The sequence below is a fragment of the Ruditapes philippinarum genome, unplaced genomic scaffold (assembly GCF_026571515.1).
Source record: "Ruditapes philippinarum isolate M1 unplaced genomic scaffold, ASM2657151v2 ctg703_1_1_1_1, whole genome shotgun sequence".
NCBI classification, from domain to species: Eukaryota; Metazoa; Mollusca; class Bivalvia; order Venerida; family Veneridae; genus Ruditapes; species Ruditapes philippinarum.
In genome coordinates this window covers 107,352-130,814 of record NW_026864166.1, presented here as the reverse complement: position 1 = coordinate 130,814, position 23,463 = coordinate 107,352, and the positions used below count along the sequence as shown (strand labels likewise).

General features: G+C 33.5%; 2 protein-coding genes across 2 annotated transcripts; one reads left to right on the top strand and one right to left on the bottom strand.

The window, feature by feature from the left end:
• Positions 1–229: 229 nt before the first annotated feature.
• On the bottom strand, positions 230–17,518 carry LOC132724668 (protein O-glucosyltransferase 1-like). Its single transcript, XM_060709600.1, has 10 exons — positions 17,340–17,518; positions 15,065–15,161; positions 14,170–14,307; positions 12,590–12,725; positions 11,718–11,839; positions 7,044–7,203; positions 6,728–6,786; positions 4,855–5,022; positions 3,780–3,836; positions 230–3,228 (listed from the first exon to the last, which is right to left on the bottom strand). The coding sequence occupies exons 1-10, from the start codon at positions 17,476–17,478 to the stop codon at positions 3,093–3,095; spliced, it is 1,212 nt and encodes a 403-aa protein (XP_060565583.1). The 5' UTR covers positions 17,479–17,518; the 3' UTR covers positions 230–3,092.
• A 128-nt stretch (positions 17,519–17,646) lies between these two features.
• Positions 17,647–20,605, top strand: LOC132724669 (uncharacterized). Its single transcript, XM_060709601.1, has 3 exons — positions 17,647–17,846; positions 18,761–18,894; positions 19,295–20,605. The coding sequence occupies exons 1-3, from the start codon at positions 17,837–17,839 to the stop codon at positions 19,544–19,546; spliced, it is 396 nt and encodes a 131-aa protein (XP_060565584.1). The 5' UTR covers positions 17,647–17,836; the 3' UTR covers positions 19,547–20,605.
• Positions 20,606–23,463: the final 2,858 nt, after the last annotated feature.

Sequence of the window (23,463 nt, the reverse complement as noted above, 5' to 3'; positions counted from 1 at the left end):
CTGTAATTAGTCAAGATGGAGTTATGGTTCTTGTGCACTGCACTTCCCCTCAATGTGCTTGACCATTGTATGAAGTTATATTGACTTCCAACCATTAGTTTTCAAGTTATGCTCCGGACAAGGAAAATGCAACGGACCGCTGGACCGACCGACTGACCGACCACCGGGTGACTCCTATATACCCCCCTTAACTTCGTTTTTGGGGGTATAAAAAGAAAAACAACAAAACTCGAGTTTATTTTTATTTTTTAACATGTGAGCAAAGTTATCAATTTAAACATACATGTACTTGGTCCATTTCTATAAAAATATCTATATAAAATTATTTTTTCAATGATTAACAAATGGAGATACATTAAATAATGACATTCATCATCAATACTGCTACATATATTCATTTAAATTTGAGAGCTGGTAAATCGTGTAATCATACCCCACTTAATAAGACAATGAAATATGAACCTTTCTTTAATATTTAGTCTACTGGCAAGAAACAGATTTTACCCATGCTACCAGTCCAGAACAAGATCAGGTTGCACATCTGTGATTGAAAGATGGACAGGTCCATTTTAGATATTTTTAAGTGTGGTAAGGATTAATCAGAAATTAAAATATCTGCAAATTTAAGGTTGTACCAAAAGAAACAAAGGAGTGCTTTGTACAAAATATTTGATTTTTCTCATCATAATGATAAATACATATTTCCATAACAGAAACATAGTACATAAATATCTTATCTTTTTGATTAAACACCATTTCATAAACAACATTTCATCAAATGTCAAAACATGGAATTAAATGAATGAGATTTCTACACAATGGCATCCAACTAATTTTTTTGTTTATGCATACTATGTCAAGACTTGGCCAATCAAGCATATAGAACTTTCTGTGTAAAATAATTCTACAGGTACATATTGGCTATGCCTTGTCAAAAGATGACATATATTTATTTTTTTGGTGAGGGGTTGGGGAGAAGGGGGGATTATACAGAATAGGTCATATGGCAACATTCCTGCATTACTACTATAGGAAGCCCTTAGGTGCCCATCCGTGTGTTATTTCAGGCATGAAAGTGCACTCGAGTAGAACCACCAATGTTTCCACAAGGTGGATAGCTTCCTCACGTGAATAAATCCAAAGTCTCCATCTGGATACAAACCCATAGCAGTGATGGGCAAGTGGTTTGAAGTCAGCAACCTTAACCACTCACCCTCGGAAGCACCATATAATATTTACATATATATATATATTTAAAAGTTAGTATAACATGTCACAGAAAACAGTAATTCTAAATAATATTTTTTTCAAGGAATTCTGGAAATGGACATTTCTGTAAAGTTTGGTCAAAACCGATCCGGCGGTTTTGTAGGAAATGTGTTACATAAATAATGGTTCACAACTAGTAATTCAATGATTTAAAAAGTTATCTGGTTCTCAACTATTAATTCAATGGTCCTAAAAGTTATCTGGTTCACAACTAGTAATTCAATGATCCTAAAGTTATCTGGTTCACAACTAGAAATTCAAGATCCTAAAGTTATCTGGTTCACAACTAGAAATTCAATGATCCTATAAGTTATCTGGTTCACAACTAGAAATTCAATGATCCTATAAGTTATCTGGTTCACAACTGGTAATTCTATGATGCTATAAAGTTATCTGGTTCACAACTAGTAATTCTTTTGTCCTTAAAGTTATCTGGTTCATCAACTAGTAATTCTTTTGTCCTAAAAGTTATCTGGTTCACAACTAGTAATTCAATGGTCCTAAACGTTATCTGGTTCACAACTGGTAATTCAATGGTTTAGATTTATTGCTCACTATATCATCATTCAAACAAGAGGGCCATGATAGCCCTGAGGTCGCTCACCTGTATATAGGCCCCCCCCCCCCAACCCCCAATGTTGCAAGGGCTTTTATTTGCACAAACTTGGTAGACACCCATAAGAAGATGTTTCATGCTAAACATCTAAGCTCTAGCTCATTGGTCTTTTTAAAAGAAGATTTTTTTAAAGTTTTTACTATACACATATAGTTAAAAACAATGACACCCCTGGGGCCGGGCCAGTTTTGACCCCAGGGCTTTTATTTGAACAAACTTTGTAGACACTTACTAGAAGATGTTTCATGCTTAATATCTAAACTCTAGCTATTTGAGTTTTTTCAAAGAAGATTTTAAGTTTTTGCTATACACATATAAAGAAAATCAATGACCCCCGGGGCGGGGCCAATTTTGACCCCAGGTCTTTTATTTAAACAAACTTTGTAGACACTCACTAAAAGATGTTTCATGCTTAATATCTTAACTCTAGCTATTTGGGTTTTTTCAAAGAAGATTTTTTAAGTTTTTGCTATACACATATAAGGAAAATCAATGACCCCCTGGGCGGTGCCAATTTTGACCCCAGGGCTTTTATTTGAACAAACTTGGTAGACACCTATTAGAACATGTTTGATGCTAAATATCTTAGCCATAGCTCTTTGAGTTCTTTAAAAGAAGATTTTTTAAGTTTTTACTATATGCATATAGGGAAAATCAATGACCCCCCGTGGCGGGGCCAATTTTGACCCCAGGGCTTTTATTTGAACAAACTTGATAGACACCCATTAGAACATGTTTCATGCTAAATATCTTAGCTCTAGCTCTTTGGGTTCTTTAAAAGAAGATTTTTTAACTTTTTACTATATGCATATAGGGAAAATCAATGACCCCCCCGGGGCGGGGCCAATTTTGACCCCAGGGCTTTTATTTGAACAAACTTGGTAGACACTCACTAGAAGATGTTTCATGCCAAATATCTAAGCTCTAGCTCTTATGGTTTTTTAAAAGAAGATATTTAAAGTTTTTTCTTTCGGTTGCCATGGCAACCAGAGTTCTGCATGGAATTAAATTCTTTGAACAATTTTTAAAGGTGACCACCAAAGGAACATTCCTGTGAAGTTTGGATGAAATTGGCTTAGTGGTTTATGAGGAGATGTCATTTAAAGAAAAAGTTTACGGACGACGGACTGATGGACGGACGCCGGACGAAAAGCGATCACAAAAGCTCACCCTGTCACTTTGACAGGTGAGCTAAAAACAACTTTAATTATGATTTAATTTGTTTATATGTCTTGTCTCTGGTAGGCTTAAATGATTGAAGTTTGGCATATTTCTTCAGCAGTTTAAGCCAATAACATGATACATCCTCCATTCTTAAATGGTCCCAGATAAACTGTCTACCTCTGAAAGCATAAATGTATGTTTCCTCTTAACATGAAACCTTACACTTTAGCTGTACAAATTTTTAACAGTCAAGAATCATTGAAATGTCTGTCAATAAAAGAATACAATACATGCTGTAAAAGAAGATTTTTGTGACAAAATGAGAGATCATCTTATCTGACAAATATTTGTAGTCAAGACCCAGCCATTATTGGTGGCATGGCCGAGTGGTTAATGCATTGAACTAGTAATCTGATGATCGCTAGTCGCATGGGTTCAAACCCTGTCAGGGCCAAGTCCTTGTATCCTTCAGCAAGAAACTTTTCATTCATTTCTCAGTACTGGCTGGTTGCAGGAACGAATTCGAAAGTGTGTCTGTAAGCTTATAACTTCCTACACAACCAAACTAAAATATATTCTGTATAAACCTAGACCGATCCTGTCTGACGAAAGTATGCAGTCCAAATTGATAAGGCTAGAAATCGTGATATAATTGTAACAGCTATTTTAACATTGTCTCCATTTAAATAAATATTTGATACCATCTCCCTTTTATAATGTTAACACTTACCTTTTAGCAATTTCATGTACAACAGCATCATTTTCTTGTGCAAACTGTAGTAACTCTCTGAAAATAACAATAATTTTTAATACATTCATGCACAAAATAAAAATCCTACATCAAATATTTGTATTGATTATAAGTGTATAGCATGATTTCTGAATGAGCAGTGAGAAAAAAATTAACCATTAGATTCAATATCTGCCATCAATTATCACAGACAAATTTCACCTCGTCGACAACCCCTTATTACAAATGCAGTGCCCTTCCTATTTAGCTAAACTGGCAGACAATTTTGGTGAAAACCCCTACACATGTTCATGATAAGTTGTGACGAAATTCCGAAAATAAAGACAAAGACATGATCGTGACCCAAGTAGGGCCCAAAGCCCTGTGTATCAACTTTAGAGTATTGTTGCACACTAGGCATGAAGGTAAGTATAATGTAAGTTGACATATACAAATTCTTCATTTTCCTCCTATTTATATCTTTTAGTTACATTTATAATACCATAATACAATGTATACAGTATATACATCACATATTTCATCCTCTTCAAATAAAGAAATTGTGCTTTTAATTTTCAACTTGTTGAATATATATTATATAAATGATTGTTTACAATATGACATTCATTTAGTGACTCCAGTTACTGCAAGATCATTTTTTTCAACTAATTTTCATGGAAAAGTTAATCCACAAATTCAAGATCTAACAAAATTTCATTTTGTCGGCAGTAAAATTATTTTGCCACCTTATTCACATTTTACCTTTTCATGAAATAAACAGTCCATGAATTTAAGTAACCACAAAAATGTTCTATGGGACAAAACCACGAAATTTCAGGTCAATGAAATTAAGTGAATTCACAGTAAAAAAGTTTACATCCATTAATACTCGGCCATATAACCTCTCCAAAATTCCTCGTAACTTGTCATCTTAGTGCAATAATGGGTTAACTCCTTCTATTCATTGTTATTCAATAGGAGTTAGTCTGTTGCTGCACAAAGGTGACAAACTTATAACTATAAAAGAATAGTATGTTTGAATACGTAAACTGTATTAAAATATTATCGTTCTTACTTGACGTCAGTAAGATCTTGTTTTACTGGTATATAATGAACCCAGGCTTTCATAGCTGGATAGAAAAATTCCAGCCACTCATCTCCTACATGAAATACCACCGAGTCACATAGGAACAAATGTTTAAACCGGAAACTTGCTGCTACTCCACGAAAATTGAACAAATACCTGAAATATAAAAATAACATGAAATCAAAATTCATGGATACATTTCACTAAATGAACTTGAATATGATAAAAGTTATGTACCGACTCATTTAATTATTAAACTCTTTAACTAATTCAGTTTGATCAATCATTCTCACTTGTATGGTAAAACTAAAAGATTCACTTCTAATGCATATTGCCCTAGCACATTTTTTTTATTAAAGTAACAAAGAGAGAACTTTTCACATATTTCTGTTTCAACTTAAAAATAGTTTTGTTACCACTTGAATCAAGAGTTTCACTTCCCTATGCAAACTGCTTACAAAAAATAACTTATTCAATTAATTAATTCAATCTTTTATCTTTTAGTTTGGCATTCCTTTTCCAGAGTCTTCTATCTGCCTAATCCACACCCTGTTTGAACCCAAAAAAAAGATTAGCCTTAGGAACCAGTATAAAGCCAGGCCAGCCGGTTTACCTATGAAGTTTAACAAGACTCTATAATGTTTGTAACTCAAGTTTTGTCTTTTGATACTGAAATTCCTTAAAATTTGAATGGCCTGTTTAAAGCACAAGAGCTGTCGGTAGGACAGCAACGCTCGACTATTCTTAGTGCTTGATAGTAAAAAAAATGCTTGATACAGTTACCTCCTCCTGTTTACAGGTTGGGGTCATGATGGTGAACAAGTGTGCAAAGTTTCAAAGCCATATGCCAATGGACTTTGAAAATATTTGAACTATTACAAAAACTTAAACGTAAATTCTAAGTCGAAAAAGGGGCTTAATTCTGTCAAAATGCTTGATAGAGTTACCTCCTACTGTTTACAGATTGGGGTCATGATGTTGAACAAGTGTGCAAAGTTTCAAAGCCATATGTCAATGGACTTTGAAAATATTTGAACTATTACAAAAACTTTAACGTAAATTCTAAGTCGAAAAAGGGGCATAATTCTGTCAAAATGCTTGATAGAGTTACCTCCTCCTGTCTACAGGTTGGGGTCATGATGGTGAACAAGTGTGCAAAGTTTTAAAGCCATATGTCAATGGACTTTGAAAATATTTGAACTATTACAAAAAACTTTAACGTAAATTCTAAGTCGAAAAAGGGGCATAATTCTGTCAAAATGCTTGATAGAGTTACCTCCTCCTGTCTACAGGTCGGGGTCATGATGGTGAACAAGTGTGCAAAGTTTCAAAGCCATATGTCAATGGACTTTGAAAATATTTGAACTATTACAAAAACTTTAACGTAAATTCTAAGTCGAAAAAGGGGCATAATTCTGTCAAAATGCTTGATAGAGTTACCTCCTCCTGTCTACAGGTTGGGGTCATGATGGTGAACAAGTGTGCAAAGTTTCAAAGCCATATGTCAATGGACTTTGAAAATATTTGAACTATTACAAAAACTTTAACGTAAATTCTAAGTCGAAAAAGGGGCATAATTCTGTCAAAATGCTTGATAGAGTTACCTCCTCCTGTCTACAGGTTGGGGTCATGATGGTGAACAAGTGTGCAAAGTTTCAAAGCCATATGTCAATGGACTTTGAAAATATTTGAACTATTACAAAAACTTTAACATAAGTGGTTACGCCGACGCCGACGCTCGGGTGACTGCAATAGCTCTACTTATTCTTATCGAATAGTCGAGCTAAAAATGTAAATTAAAAGCTGGGCAAAAGTCACTTTATAAATTCAGCAGATTAAGGGCTAGATAAATTAAACTAACTTGTGATCACAGTGGTCCTCAAGTCTTATTTCTTTTGCTGGATCTGCTCCCAATGTGTCCTGTAACATAACAAGAAGTGTTTTCAAATTGTTCTGCCCAATATCTAAAAATGTTAGATTTTAAACAATAATTCACTGATAATTAATTCATAATGTCAAAGAAGAATAGAGAAGACATCAATATTTGTTTATAAACTGCATTATCTGTAATTATCAACAAATGAACATATTATTTTATCTTTAAAATTTGTGCAAACTTGTGAAAACCAATTCAACCTGTTACCAAATATGAGGATATTTTGATGAAAGTTACATACAGCTTTAGATTTCCAAGCTTGATTTTTAGTGTACTGGGCATCAACAAGATCTGGCTCATTTCTCGACAGTTTAATCAAAGGGTCTCTTTCGTCACTAGTTCTTGAACCACGGAAATATCCTTTATTAAGCTTCTCCTCCCATGGCCATTTCTTTGCTGCCCTGAACAATATAATGTAAAGGTAAACTAAGATCAAAATTTACAATCACAAATCTTAACAAAAACTTGAATGCAAAAATATTTCAAAAGTAGGCTACCACAATATTTGTGAAGATTCTTTGTTTTCAACCATCATATAGGTAATGAAAATCTTAATATTTAAAAAACATTAAGGCACTGAAATGCTATGGTTACTATCTCTAAAAATCTTTTTATTTTGGTATCTTATTACTGTTAAATGTCTTTTGCTTGTTGGCAAAGGTATTTTTATAGTTGGTATTTTGTAAGGAAGTCAAAATACTACTTTTTTACATTTTGCAACCTTTACAACACATTACTGGCTGCACATTTAACGCTACTTTCTGCAGTTTTTTAAGATCTAAGCAGCTCCTCCAAAGTCATTATCAAAATATTATTATACACATATCTGACTTTCTAAAGAATTAAACAATTATTGATTTCTGAGGCATTATGTGCCTTTAATACAGCTGACTTTCAAAGAATTGCATATACATGTAGAATGACTATTATAGTATGATTTTTGATCGCTACTGTACAAAAACATTTATTAGGGGAAACCACGACTACAAATGTAAATCTCTGACTTGTACACAAATGGACCTAACATACAAGATTGATATTGAGAATTTGGTCCTCTATAAAGATATATTTACTACATATTTCGCTAATCTGCTATTGATATATAGACAGGACTGCTCTTAAGAAATTGACCCTCTATAAGATTCTTGAAGCAGTTTGTAGTACAACTGGTTTCTTGGTATATTTTACACATTTGGGTTATGCTGAATATCCGATAAAGGTGGATACCAAACTGAAAAACTTGATCTTGACCATTGAAATGGCCATTTAAAGTGACCACTAAAATGGCTGCTAACATTGTTTATTATAATTGGATACAAGAAAAGCATTGATGCAAAGCATCAAAGGGCGTCCAAGCAAGAAATGCAGAAAGTGAAGATGAACTAGTAGACATATGATGACAAGATATTCTTATAAACTTTTCAATGGTTTAGTTGTTTTTACCAGAATGAACGGACGAAAGACATTGTTCATTATGAACTTTGATTGGCATGCTAGAGATTAGAATATTACTTGTTATTTCTTTATTATCGTGATTATTAATAGCAACGGATATACATGTATACAATCATTTATAATCCATATGTGTAAAGCATGATCAACACCACACTTGTGGAATTGTCTCTTATTATGTTATCGCTATTAGCGAAGACCCCCTCTTAAGAGGGAGAGACTGTGATACTATTCGCAGGTCACTAGTAAATCCCAGTCAAAATAGACCGGGAGAGACCGGGAATTACCGATAGCAGTACATCCCTCTATAAATAGATTTTCGGAACATTTAGGTCATCAACTCATCATTCTATTTTAACATACCATTATAACCCACTGTGTACTGCAAAATGATAAATAAAACAAAAACGAAGAGACGGAAAAGGTTATTTCATGCATTGCGAAATTCTCCAGTTCGCATATCGAGACATTTTTTTTTAATCAAGCACCCTCATACCGATCGGAAGATAATACATGTATATCAAAAAATACTTCTAACAATAGAAAAAGCCTAAAATTAGTCACAAAGCATGTTAGTTTAAGACAAATTAAAGAGACCATAACAGAAAGAAAATTAAACAAGAGGGCCATGATGGCCCTGGGGTCGCTCACCTGAACATAGGCCCCCAGGGCCGGGCCAGTTTAAACCAAAGGGCATTTATTTCAACAAACTTGGAAGACACCCATTAGAAGATATTTCATGATGTTAAGTTTTTACTATACACAAATAATGAATAACAATGACTTTTGCCCCCCCCCCCCTCTCCCTGGCAGGGCCAATTTTGACCCAAGGGCTTTTATTTGAACAAACTTGGTAAACATCCATTAGAACATGTTTCATGCTAAATATCTTAGCTCTAGCTCTTTTGGTTCTTTAATAGAAGATTTTTAACTTTTTACTCTATGTATATAGGGAAAATCAATAACCCCTGGGACAGGGCCAATTTTGACCCCAGGGCTTTTATTTGAACAAATTTGGTAGACACCCATTAGAACATGTTTCATGCTAAATATCTTAGGTCTAGCTCTTTGGGTTCTTTAAAAGAATTTTTTTAAAGTTTTTACTATATGCATATAGGGAAAATCAATGACCCCCTGGGGCGGGGCCAATTTTGACCCCAGGGCTTTTATTTGAACAAACTTGGTAGACACTGATAAGAAGATGTTTCATGCTTAATATCTTAGCTCTAGCTCTTTGGGTTCTTTAAGAGAAGATTTTTTTAAGTTTTTACTATATGCATATAGGGAAAATCAATAACCCATGGGACAGGGCCAATTTTGACCCAAGGGCTTTTATATGAACAAACTTGGTAGACATCCATTAGAACATGTTTTACACTAAATATCTAAGCTCTAGCTCTTTGGGTTTTTTAGAAGAAGATTTTTTTAAGTTTTTACTATATGCATATAGGGAAAATCAATGACCCCCTGGGGCGGGGCCAATTTTGACCCCAGGGCTTTTATTTGAACAATCTTGGTAGACACTTATTAGAAGATGTTTTATGCTTAATATCTTAGGTCTAGCTCTTTGGGTTCTTTAAAAGAAGATTTTTTAAAGTTTTTACTATATGCATATAGGAAAAATCAATGACCCCCTGGGGCGGGGCCAATTTTGACCCCAGGGCTTTTATTTGAACAATCTTGGTAGACACTTATTAGAAGATGTTTCATGCTTAATATCTTAGGTCTAGCTCTTTTGGTTCTTTAAAAGACGATTTTTTAAAGTTTTTACTATATGCATATAGGGAAAATCAATTACCCCCTGGGGCGGGGCCAATTTTGGACCCCAGGGCTTTTATTTGAACAAACTTGGTAGACATCCATTAGAACATGTTTAATGCCAAATATCTAAGCTCTAGCTCTTTGGGTTTTTTAGAAGATGATTTTTTTAAGTTTTTACTATATGCATATAAGGAAAATCAATGACCCCCTGGGGCGGGGCCAATTTTGACCCCAGGGCTTTTATTTGAACAATCTTGGTAGACACTCATTAGAAGATGTTTCATGCTTAATATCTTAGGTCTAGCTCTTTGGGTTCTTTAAAAGAAGATTTTTTAAAGTTTTTACTATATGCATATAGGGAAAATCAATGACCCCCTGGGGCGGGGCCAATTTTGACCCTAGGGCTTTTATTTGAACAATCTTGGTAGACACTTATTAGAAGATGTTTCATGCTTAATATCTTAGGTCTCGCTCTTTTGGTTCTTTAAAAGAAGATTTTTTTAAGTTTTTACTATATGCATATAGGGAAAATCAATGACCCCCTGGGGCGGGGCCAATTTTGACCCCAGGGCTTTTATTTGAACAAACTTGGTAGACATCCATTAGAACATGTTTAATGCCAAATATCTAAGCTCTAGCTCTTTGGGTTTTTTAGAAGATGATTTTTTTAAGTTTTTACTATATGCATATAGGGAAAATCAATGACCCCCTGGGGCGGGGCCAATTTTGACCCCAGGGCTTTTATTTGAACAATCTTGGTAGACACTCATTAGAAGATGTTTCATGCTTAATATCTTAGGTCTAGCTCTTTGGGTTCTTTAATAGAAGATTATTTAAAGTTTTTACTATATGCATATAGGGAAAATCAATGACCCCCTGGGGCGGGGCCAATTTTGACCCCAGGGCTTTTATTTGAACAATCTTGGTAGACACTCACTAGAAGATGTTTCATACCAAATATCTAAGCTCTAGCTCTTTGGGTTTTCTAGAAGAAGATGTTTAAAGTTTTTTCTTTTGGTTGCCATGGCAACCAGAGTTCTGCATGGAATGGAATTCTTTGAACAACTTTGTTAAGGCTTCACACAAGGAACATCCCTGTGAAGTTTCATTATGATCTGCCTTATGGTTTCAGAGGAGATGTCGTTTGAAAAGTGTGAACGGACAACGGACGACGTACGACGGACACCGGACGACGGACGAAGAGTGATCCTAATAGCTCACCCTGAGCATATGCTCAGGTGAGCTAAAAATCTGGCTGAAAAATCCAATGAAATGTTATTTTCAGTTTACATTGAATTCATTTTAGGAGGAAGCTAGAAGCTTATAGAAACACTCTCCAATCTATTCCTAGAACCAAACAGTACTGAGCGTAATATGACAGATTCTTGCTCAAGGACACCATAGCTTGCCTCTGATGAGGTTTGAACCCACATAGCCAGCAATCCTTGGATTACTAGTCTGACATGCTAACCACTCAGCTACTTCCAAATTGTACGAACATTTGTATTTGTAAATAATGATGTACTATGTTAGGATCAAAAGTACTGTTATTAAATTGAGCTAGTAATTCTTTATGCCGCTACATTTCAGTATTAAACATACATTCCATAATTCTATGCAAATATTTCAGAATTTTGTTAAAATGCTCTGATTATTGCCAGAAAATACCATTAAAACAGTCAGTTTCATGGCACGATCTTACCTTGGAATGATTTCTCTCTGCTCATCCCATCTACCAAGGCCAGTAGGATATATAGGCCACACTGCTGGACCACCCTCCCAGAACGTCCAGGCTGGATACATTATATCCCAACTTGCACTTGTCTTAAATATATAAACATGTATAGGAGTTATATACACTGTGTCACTGTCAGATTTTGTATAAATAATTTAAAGCCTGTTTATAACTTTATTATGTAATGTGTCAGCATTCTATATCATATCAAGGGATTATACTGTCTACATTGAATATTCATATTTAATCATCCTCATTTAGGGAAAAGCTTATTATCAAACAAATGTGTAAATTGTTTGCTTTAAATATATTATTGCTGATACTGTCTAATAATCTGAAAAATATCAAACAATAAGAAGAATTTCCTTCTTACTAAAAAAGTTTTAAAAAAAATCACTTTTCTATAAATTTAATTTATTTTCTAGGTTTGAGAAAATGTTTACATCTACAAAATATGTTTAAAACAACAATGGATCCCAAGGATACAAGAACTTAGACAGAATAACAATAACTTGGGAGAAAATAAACGTTCATACAGTGCTTATGTATAAATACCTTAGTATTTTCAGCGTATTATGCCTTCATCAGGGGTGTATAACATGTATAATGTGCACACAATAGAGCTCAAAATATCTATACATGTGTACTGTATGGTATCAAAAATTGAACTGAATTTATTTTTTATATATAGAAGGGGTATTTTTTGTTTAGTTGAAACATTTTTTTTTGTTTTAAACTTTGGTTTCCTGTGAACCAACATATAAGAAACTTATAAAACTACCACTTTATCCATGGAGAAAGCTTTAATAAAAAAAAATATGGGTCCTTTACAAACTTACCACTTTACTAAATGAGAAGATTGGTAAAGGTTTTTGATATTTAGAGGATTGTGGCCAGTCACGTGTGTTCAAGATAAACTCCATATCTGGTAGCTTTTTAATAATCTCCAATATGAAGTGCTCTACTCCACTACATCTGAAACATTCAAAACAGCAGTAAAGTAAATATTTTGTCATCGTTGGAACCCACATTACACTTTAAGTATATACTACATTTAATGTATACGGTAAATAGCCTGGGTTACCAAGGATGATGTTTTGAAATATCATATTTACATTTGAAAATTTGCTAAGTTAACAACTTTAACCTTTTGACTAGGCTTCTGGGGCCCGTCTTATCAAAAAACCACCACAGTTTCAGATCAGTGGTCAAGAATAGGTATGTTTCTCTATTTTAAATAGATTTCGATATGTAGATTACAATAAACGCAATAAAAAGTGTTATAACATCATAAACAGGTGCACATTAAAATGTAAATTCTAAGTCAAAAAAGGGGCATAATTCTGTCAAAATGCTTGATACAATACAGGTTAGGGTTATGATGGTGAACAAGTGTGCAAAGTTTCAAAGCCATATGTCAATGGACTTTGAAATTATTTGAGGTATTACAAAAACTTTAACGAAAATTCTAAGTCGAAAAAGGGGCATAATTCAGTCAAAATGCTTGATACAATTACCTCCTTCTGTCTACAGCTTAGGGTCATGTTGGTGAACAAGTGTGCAAAGTTTCAAAGCCATAATTATGTCAATGGACTATGAAAATATTTGAGGTATTACAAAAACTTTAACGTAAATTTTAAGTCGAAAAAGGGGCATAATTCTGTCAAAATGCTTGATACAGTTACCTCCTCCTGTCTACAGCTTAGGGTCATGATGGTGAACAAGTGTGCAAAGTTTCAAAGCCATATGTCAATGGACTTTGAAAATATTAATTTCTGAGGTATTACAAAAACTTTAACATAAGTGGTTACGCCGACACCGACGCTCGGGTCTCTACTTATTCTTATCGAATAGTCGAGCTAAAAAGGTCAACTCGAGCTAAAGCCAATGCCAAAAGGAAGGCCTTTTTTTAACTTCATTTTTCTTTTCTTCACTTTACTGTCTTTTTTTTTTTGGTTGTATCATTTAAGGTATAAATAGGAACCAGAGTAGAACTACTGATGTTCAGTTAAGCTAGCTGTATAGCTTTTCTCACAACAAAGATCACAAGTGTATTTCTGTATGCTCATAGCTTTCTTCACAATCAAACTTAAATAAATTCTGTACAAACTAAACAACTGATATTAACTACGAAATAAACTGAAATTTTAATCCGTTTGAAGACATTTATAAAATATTAACAATATCCCTCTGACATAGTTATAAAGATTAACTAAGGAAAAGTATATACTATATAATAACAAACATTTTGAGCTGGTTCTGACAAGACATTAAATTTTGTTTTGCAAAGGAATAATCATACATGGACTAAAATTGCTCAATGAATTTACTCAACAATTATTATATTAATGTTTACGGAACCCTTATGCTGAACATGATCATCAAAACTGAATTTGTGTAACAAATAATTTTAAAATACCTGGCAGGAAACATGCAGGAATCTTCTCTGTAAAGTTTATGATTGATTATTTGATAGTGGGCTCCACGAGGCTTTGCAGCCTCCAATTCCTCCTTAGAAATTCCATCCTTCCATACCTCCAAGTCATTGTCTATAATACTACAAATATAGTCATAAAATCACTTTGTATAAAGATTAAAGTATAGGTTTATGTGTTAATGAGCCTGAAATGTTTTGAAAGGTTCGAAAATGGAGTCACAAACCTAAGCTTCTAAATGAACAAATACATGATGTATTTATAATAGCTATGTCAGCATATTTAGACATTTTAATTTGTTAACTAGAAACCATCATAACTTAGCTTATGAATCACTTGATTTTTAAACATCATAAATTGTTTCGTTATTGGAACTTTAGAAAACAAACTCAAAAGTTAGATGAATAAGCAATATTTAATGTTAATAAAGTCAATTCTAAGAAAAGCATTTAAAGTTCCAGAGTTTAGAAATACACATGTACATGTATGTGGTTCCAGCAATATCGAGTCAGTTCATACAGGACATCAAATGTATTTGTGAATAGAAGTCATGTTTAAGTTTATAACAAAGTTGATGTGGACAAAATTGTTTCAGAGATCTCCAGCAACCAGAGACTGTTGACTAAACATGTATGTATAGAAAACAATCTTTAGTCTGCTGGAACCTCAAGTTATAAGCCTTTGCAACCAGTATTGAGCCAAGCCAGCCTGCACATTATTGCAGTCTGACAAGGCTCTACACAGTAAGCTGACAAATGTTAGATTTTCCTCTTGATATCCCAAATTTAGTAATGGACAGTTCCAAAAATGAAAGTCGGACAAATCCATTTTTTAAATTTTGTGGGTTACAGGTTAAAGCATATTTCAAATTTAAATTACCTTGAATGACATGAGCAATCATCCTGCACACAGTCTTTGTAGTTTGCAACAGCTGTCTCTATTTTGTCCAAATATTTCTTCCATTTTACATTGGGATCTATGTAAATAAATGAATAAATGAAGATAAAACCTTGCAAAAGGAGTCAAAATTAATCAAAGTTCATAGAAATATGTTACATTACTCCTGTATCAATGTTCACTATTCTATATTATCAATATGTAACACAACAGTTGTCTTTTAGGGCAGAGCACTTATCTCTTCTATAGCATGTGACAGTGTCATAAGAGAACTTTAAAAAAAAAAATTGTATTTGAAAAAAAAAAAAAATTAAAACAAGAAAAAATACAAAACAGTCAGACAGAAAGGGGCTTGATAAGTTTGTACAAAGGTGTAAGGAAACCCCATGACCTACCTGGGTGGGGCAAATTTTAACCCCAGGGCTATAATTTGAACAACTTGGTTGCCAACCACACAAAGCTCTTGCAGTTTTTGAGAAGAAGATTTTTTAAGTTCTTTTTATTTTGGTTGCCATGGGGCAACCAAAGGTCAGCATGGAATGTAATCTTCTTTCAATTAAGTACAGACACATTCCGTACAGACACATTCCAGCATATACTCATACTGGCTCATTGCAGTGTAAGAATTAAGTGTCTATTTACAAACGTGATTGCATGTAAAAGAATTTAAATGGCCATTTAGAGTCTATCTGAGGGTCAAAGAATGCACGTCCATCTTGAAGCTGTTGATTGTTGTAAAGTAGACTACTGAACGGGAAAGGTTATTCCAGAGGCAGATGGTATCAGGGATGAAGAAGTGCTGGTAGCACAGAGTTCTAGGACACAGCACCAGGTAGTGAAATCCATGGCCTCCTGTAGAGCTGATGGCAGTGAGGTTGGATTTAGGAACTATGCAGTACATCATGGTTACCAACGCTTGGGAAGAATCGGCCACTGTAATTGCTGCAGCATTAGCCCAACAAATTGTGCGCTTTTGAGCTTTTTATTATATAGATGATGGTCATCCTTTGCGACATCTATGAAATAGTAAAGACCGCCATCTATGGAATATCAGATTATAAAATCGGTTGGTCTTGCAGTCGAAATATTGAGACTACTGCAGCGTCCAATCTCAGGTATCATTCTTGTCGCTCCATGCTGCATCACCTCTAATTTCCGAACATCAGAAAATGGGTATCAGATGATGAAGGAGTAATCCATCAGAGGCTTCCAGAATTATTTATAGTAAAGCTCTTTGAACTTCCATAATACTAGAGTGAGTGGACCAACGCTCGGCGTAAAAATACTATATTTGATATGGCAAATTCAAATCAACATCAACTAACCTCAATGTTATATGTCCATTTTCAAGACCGATGATATTGTTTTAAATAGCCATTGTGTAAAATTCGCTAATCACATTATGATGTGCATGGTTGGAGCTATAGATAGTCCGGATAAACAAGAGTGGTTTGCGTAAAATTGTACCATTGCTCGGCGTACAATACTACATTATGCAGGATTGTTTTTCGAATAAAATCTCTTTTTTGTCTTATGAAGAAAACATATTGAATAAATTGTAACAACAAACTAGGTTCATACATTTACAAGTACCCAACTTTTAGTTTAAATTTTACAGCCCCAGAACTCTAGTGTTAAGATTTTAATAATTTATATGTTGCGGATTACATACGGTTGTTTGTCTGCTATTAGCATGGCAATCTCCTGGTTTAGACCCCTATGTATTTTTTCAGGAGTAAAACTCGTATATAATACACTAAAAAAAACGGAATGAACCTTATATATACTCCTGGTTTAGACCCCGGGGTCTAATCCAGGATATAGCCATTAGCATTTAGTGTCACGCGACTTTACCAGCAGTGAACCACACCAGGATAAAATGGTGAAAGATGTAAATAAAAGCACCAGTGACCTAAATCGGATATAACTCGAGACATTTTCAGAAATTCTAAAAAAAATATATTTTTTACGCCGAGCATTGGTATGCACCGAGCATTGGTCCAACCACTCTACATGTATATACACATAGACATATAGTATCATCATGAAAGAGTCTTCAATTTATTGTGAAGTGTAATGAATCTCGAGATTTATATTTTAAATGAAAAAACTTACAACAGTAAATGATTTATATCAAATAAAATTTAAATGGTTTACGTGATCATGTCACATTTATAATATATTTTTTCAACCAATAAAATAAAACCACATCACCTATTCTGCTCACAAATCAGTCAAAGTTAGTTTAGTTTTTTACCTTTTGTATACTTTGATTTTTCGTCAGATTGAATATTTTCTTCTACACAATCTTGTCCTGATTCGTTTGAGCATGTCAGTTCCGAATAAGAACACAAAAACAGCGATGATAATACTACAAATTCTAGTTTCATTTTCATGGTCAGATACAAGAGAGTATTCAAGGGGAGGTAACAAGAACAGCACTGCAATTAATAGCAATAATTATTAGCTAATAATTGACCGCAATAATAGCAGAACAAGAGATATCGAATTTATATTCATTAATCTAAAGTAAGTTATTTAAAATGAGATTTATTCATTAGTCCCCAGGTTATTCAGTACAATTTATAAGCTTAGTTTACGAACTGGTCCCTACTATTTATAGCAACAGCCAATCAAATTATCGATATACTAATTAACAATCATACAGGGTTAAACTAATTAACTGTATTAAGGTACAAGTCAGGTGACAAGGGATCACAACATAACTGGTCTACACCTCATACTCCAATAGTCATGGACCATGGTAATGATATAAATTATATCATTTGAATTGTTATTATTTTATATTATTCAATCTTATTTGCTTTTCGTACCATGGACAATTCGGTCCAGATTTGGGACATTCGGACCACATTTAAAGAAACACATAACTTTTGTATGTGACACTTCGAAACAGATTAAGATAATTATTCTTACATAATTGTTTGGCTAAGAAATATAATAATTCACGATTAGACACTTCAAAAGATCACACAGATTTTTCTATTAAAGTGAATGGAAATTATTCTGAATTAAAAATGTATGAAAAGCTGCATTAATCAGAATTAATTAACACATATGTACTTAAACACAAATTACCAATAGTACACAATTTGTTCTATCCATTTTACCAGCTTTCCTGGATAACTTATAAGTATTAACTTTTGTGTAGTATGTTCAGGTGAGCTATTTAGTATTATTTTTTACTCTATAAGGTACATTGTACATGTATCTTCTTTATAACAAAATAACACTTATGACTTTAAAAAAATAGTTCTGTTTTTCTATGACAAGGAATTATTCTCTCTTTTGAACTTAAAATATTGTACTTTGATAAATTAATTGCAAAGTTTAATTCATATTAACCATTATATATATAATACATGAATATAGGTTAATTTCATTATTCGTTAGGTCTATAATAAACACCATGAAGTTAATTCATTATTGCAATGATTACATAATTTCACTCATTCTTTAAAACATTCTCTATTAAAATGGATTTTGATACTTAACTTAATGCCATATATTTTCACAGTATTCATGTATACTGGTGTAAATAAATTTAACAATTATCGAAACCTTGCTGAAGCTGAAATTTCTTACATAAACTTTTTTTGTTATGCTTTGTTACTAAATAACTTGTTTTAACATGATTTATGTGGCCTGATTTTACAGAAGCTGACACTGACTATAATACGGCTTTAGAGAAATTGATGAAAGAATGTCTGCCTCCAATACTGGTGGAAATTGTTGATAAAAGACCTTTAGATCCAATACAATACATGGCAGATAGTCTTTACAATTATAAGGTAATCAGTTAATGTTATTTCTTGTTTTGGAATTATCAATTAAGTCTTGCTAACTACGATGCTATATAATAAGCAGCTCTCTCCACTCATGCATTTTTATGTTTATAAAGTATGTACATAGTACAACTTGTGTAGAGCAAGTCACCCTTAGGGAGAAACCGGTTTTGGTTGCTGCTGAGAGGTGGTTGCTTTACAGAGGTTAATTTTATTATGAAGTTTGAAAATTAATAGAACTGTTGTTATAAAGAGGTGATTGTTCTACAGAGGGCAGCTCTGCAGTGATTGTACTAATTCACTATCATAATTGACATTATTTTTAAAATTTCATAAAATTGTATATTTTCAGAGGTGATATCAGTAAATGATACATCCAATTATATTAATATCATTATCTTTGTAGAAGAAAACAGAGAGAAGTTTGGAAAATAACAGTCAAGTTAATACATTAAGTCATAACCAGTTGAAATCAAATCATCAAAGCGTTGAACAAAATGAAAAGCCAGTGTCCAACGATTTCATACCTTCAAAGAAAATCACGCTAGATGATTATGAAGATTTAGAAACTGTTAATATCAGAATCAAATTGCATCAGGATTGTTTAGATATCTTCACAGACATTGGTGACATTTTTGATGAAGATGATATCTCTTGACAAGAAGAATTAAGTGAGTTTAAAGGTGTCATTTCGTGCTTGTTAAAAGAAATAAAAAACAGCATTTAAATAAGCCGACTTTCTGTGACATTTGAGCTGTCATTGTGCAACATATGAAGCTGTCATTCTGAGACATTTGAAGCTGATATTCGTGACATCTGAAGCTGATATTGTGTTACATTTGAAGATGATATTGTGTGACACCTGAAGCTGATGTTATGTGACATAAAAACTTGATATTGTGTGACATCTGATGATCTGAAGCTGACATTGTATGACATCTTAAGCTGATATTGTGTTACATTTAAACCTGACATTGTGTGACATTGTCTGAGATCTTAAGCTGAAATTGTGCAACAATTGAAGCTGAAATTGTGACATCTGAAACTGACATTGTGTGACTTGAAAAGCTGATGTTGTGTGACATTTGAAGCTGACTTTGTGTGACATGAGAAGCTGATGGTGTGTAACATTAATCTGAACTTAAAGTTGTGTGACATTCTTGCTGATCTTGTGTGACATTTGAAGCTGCCTTTGTGTGACATTTGAAGCTGCCTTTGTGTGACATTTGAAGCTGGCTTTGTGTGACATTTGATTGATTTGAAGCTGACATTATGTGACATTTGAAACTGATATTGTGTAACATTTGAAGTTGACATTATGTGACATCTGAAGCTGACATGTGGTATTTGAAGCATGCAGTAATATAGGCATTTAAAACAGACATTTTAAAGCTCGCAGTCACATTGGAAGCGGACATTTCTTGAAGGAAATAAGAATGAAGTGGCATTTAAAGCTTGCACTCACAGTGACATTTGAAGCTGATATTTGAGTCATTATTTGGGCCATTTTTGAGCTCACATAGTCCCTCTGTTACAAAAAAAGACATTGAAAAAGGGCATTTGAAACAGAAAGGAACAAAAAATGAAAGAAACTAGAACTGTGTCCAAAGGACACAGATGCCCCCACTGTGCAGATGTGCTCGTAAACAAGAGCATGCATATCTGTATGTAAGATTTTTATGTGGAACTTTTTATTAAAATCTGCCATCCGGTTTAAGAGGAGTTGCGTTTTCAAAATTTCTATATGGTATATAGTGAAAAAATTAACAAAGGGCCATAATTCTGTTAAATTTGGTTGCAGCAAAAATTCCATCCTTTACTTCCATCTACACATTAAGGTTGTTCATCCCTGGAAGTTTAAGCAAAATCTGCCATCCGGTTTAAGAGGAGTTGCGTTCACTAAATTTCTACATAGTATATAGTGAAAAAATCAAGAAAGGGCCATAATTCTGTTAAATTTGGTCGCAGCAAAAATTCCTTCCTTTACTACCATCTACACATTAAGGTTGTTAATTCTTCCCTGGAAGTTTATGCAAAATCTGCCATCCGGTTTAAGAGGAGTTGCTTTCACAAAATTTCTACACAGTATGTAGTGAAAAAATCAACAAAGGGCCATAATTCTCTTAAATTTGGTCGCAGTAAAAATTCCTTCCTTTACTACCATCTACACATTAAGGTTGTTCATCCCTGGAAGTTTAAGCAAAATCTGCCAATCGGTTTAAGAGGAGTTGCGTTAACAAAATTTCTATATAGTATATAGTGAAAAAATCAACAAAGGGCCATAATTCTGTTAAATTTGGTCGCAGCAAAAATTCCCCCTTTTACTACCATCTACACATTAAGGTTGTTCATCCCTGGAAGTTTAAGCAAAATCTGCCATCCGGTTTAAGAGGAGTTGCGTTCACAAAATTTCTACATAGTATATAGTGAAAAAATCAAGAAAGGGCCATAATTCTGTTAAATTTGGTCGCAGCAAAAATTCCTTCCTTTACTACCATCTACACATTAAGGTTGTTCATTCCTGGAAGTTTAGGCAAAATCTGCCATCCAAGAGGAGTTGCGTTCACAAGATTTCGGGACGTACGGACGGACGGACGGACACTCCGACGGACAAGTGCAACGCTATATGCTCCCACTCTGTGGGGGCATAAAAAAACAATTTTCAAATATACCAATTAATGAATTATTGTAACAAAGAAGAAAATAACAAGAAAAATTCAAGTAAATTTCAAGTTGAAATGAAAAAACCATAGAAACCTATGTCTTAAAAATAAATCTAATCACATATGAAGTATGTCTTAATAATAAATGTCTGTTTTAAATTTGAAGTAAATTCATGGGGAAATAAGAAAGTTAAAGAATGAGTAAGAAAAATTCAAAGTTTAGAGTTATGGACCTTGAACAATGACAACCTATTATGATTTCAAAGATGTGTAAGTTACTAGTACTTGTATCTTTAGTGGTTGATGAGATATGATGTTGTACAAGATGTGTCACATTAAACTTTAATGGAAGTGTCATGCTCTCATTCTAGTTAGCATTTAGGTAGTTTAACTTTTCTTCATCTTCTCAAGCTAAAAACTTATCACATAGAACATGGAAATATTTGTATGTAGACATATAACTGACATATGTGTAGAAAAAGGAAATGTTTCTATGTGGACAAATATGATATAAATGACAAAACCAACAAGAACTTGGCAAAATATACAAATTTAATTTTTGGTACAGCAATATAATATGTTTTAAGTTAAAATATAAATTTAAGGCATATAATTCATTTTTGTATTTTCAAGATCAGTAAATACATAGCTAACATCCACGGTCTAACACAAAATTTCCTAACAGTCCTAACAACGCAAAGTAGTTCTCACTCAAAACTGCTTAAAAACCAGCAATTTAAAAGAAAAATAATTTTTAATGTAGGCATTTAACGAATTACAGTGCATTAAAAGTTTAGATTAGTCAATAGAAATATGAGGTTACAATCACAAATTTCGCGGATGAATATCTTTTTTACCCAATGAAAAATGTTCGGCTATTTCCGTAAAGCTTCGGATTATCATGAATATCATTTTAATCAATGAAAATGCTATTTTTAGCTATGCCGATTACCAAATACTCCAGAGCGTAGTACACGTCGAGTAGTGGAATATATACATGTCGGACTGTTTTGGCGAGAAGATTTTCGATAAATTATTTTCATCAGTGTTAAACAACACGTTTATCGTGAACAAAATACCTCGAAATTAATAAGGATTACAAACACGAAATGATGGAAATTCTCAATTTAGAATTACATAATGTATTTGTTTTTATTCAAGGTTCATATGTATAACTTCGCCGTGGTGCAGAGGTAAGCGGTCTCGTTGAGGGTGTGAGAGACCTATGGTTCAAATCTAGTCGAGGCAATTCTATTTTTTTTCATGCAAAATTCCATATGTAAATCTCACTGTTATAGAAGAAAATCAAAACGCTGTCGCTGCGTAAGATGAATTATAGTATATAAAAATAAACTTATACAGGAAAGTACATACAGATAGTCAGTATGATTTAGATTGCAAAGATCAGAAAATACCATAGAGCTGCAGCCCTTTGATTACTAAAGGCATGTGGAGATGTATATTGCTTTATAAATAAGAGTAATATCTGTGGACAGTTGACCTTTAACCTGCTGGAAATTAAAGTAATTGGCGTTGGCAACAAGTATAGAGCCAGGCCAGTCTGTATTTCTGTGCAGTCTGACCAGACTCTATATTTCTGGGTGTCAAAAAGTTAGCAAATTGAAATTCCAAACATTTTTAGATGAGAAAATATTAGCGATCCTGGAAGGGTAGAATTTAATGATAGGTTGGTTATTATTTTATACGCTAGAGGAAATTTTAGCAATTTTCGTCATTTTGCAAAAAATCACCAATATTTCGGCATTGCTTACATAATCACTTATACAGTAGACTATTCCTAATGAGAAAATACATCACACAAATCAGCAGGTTAAAGATTAAAGTAATTTTCATAATTCCCTTTGATTAGACAAGAAATGAATCAAAACAAAAATTTGAAGTTTGAAATGAC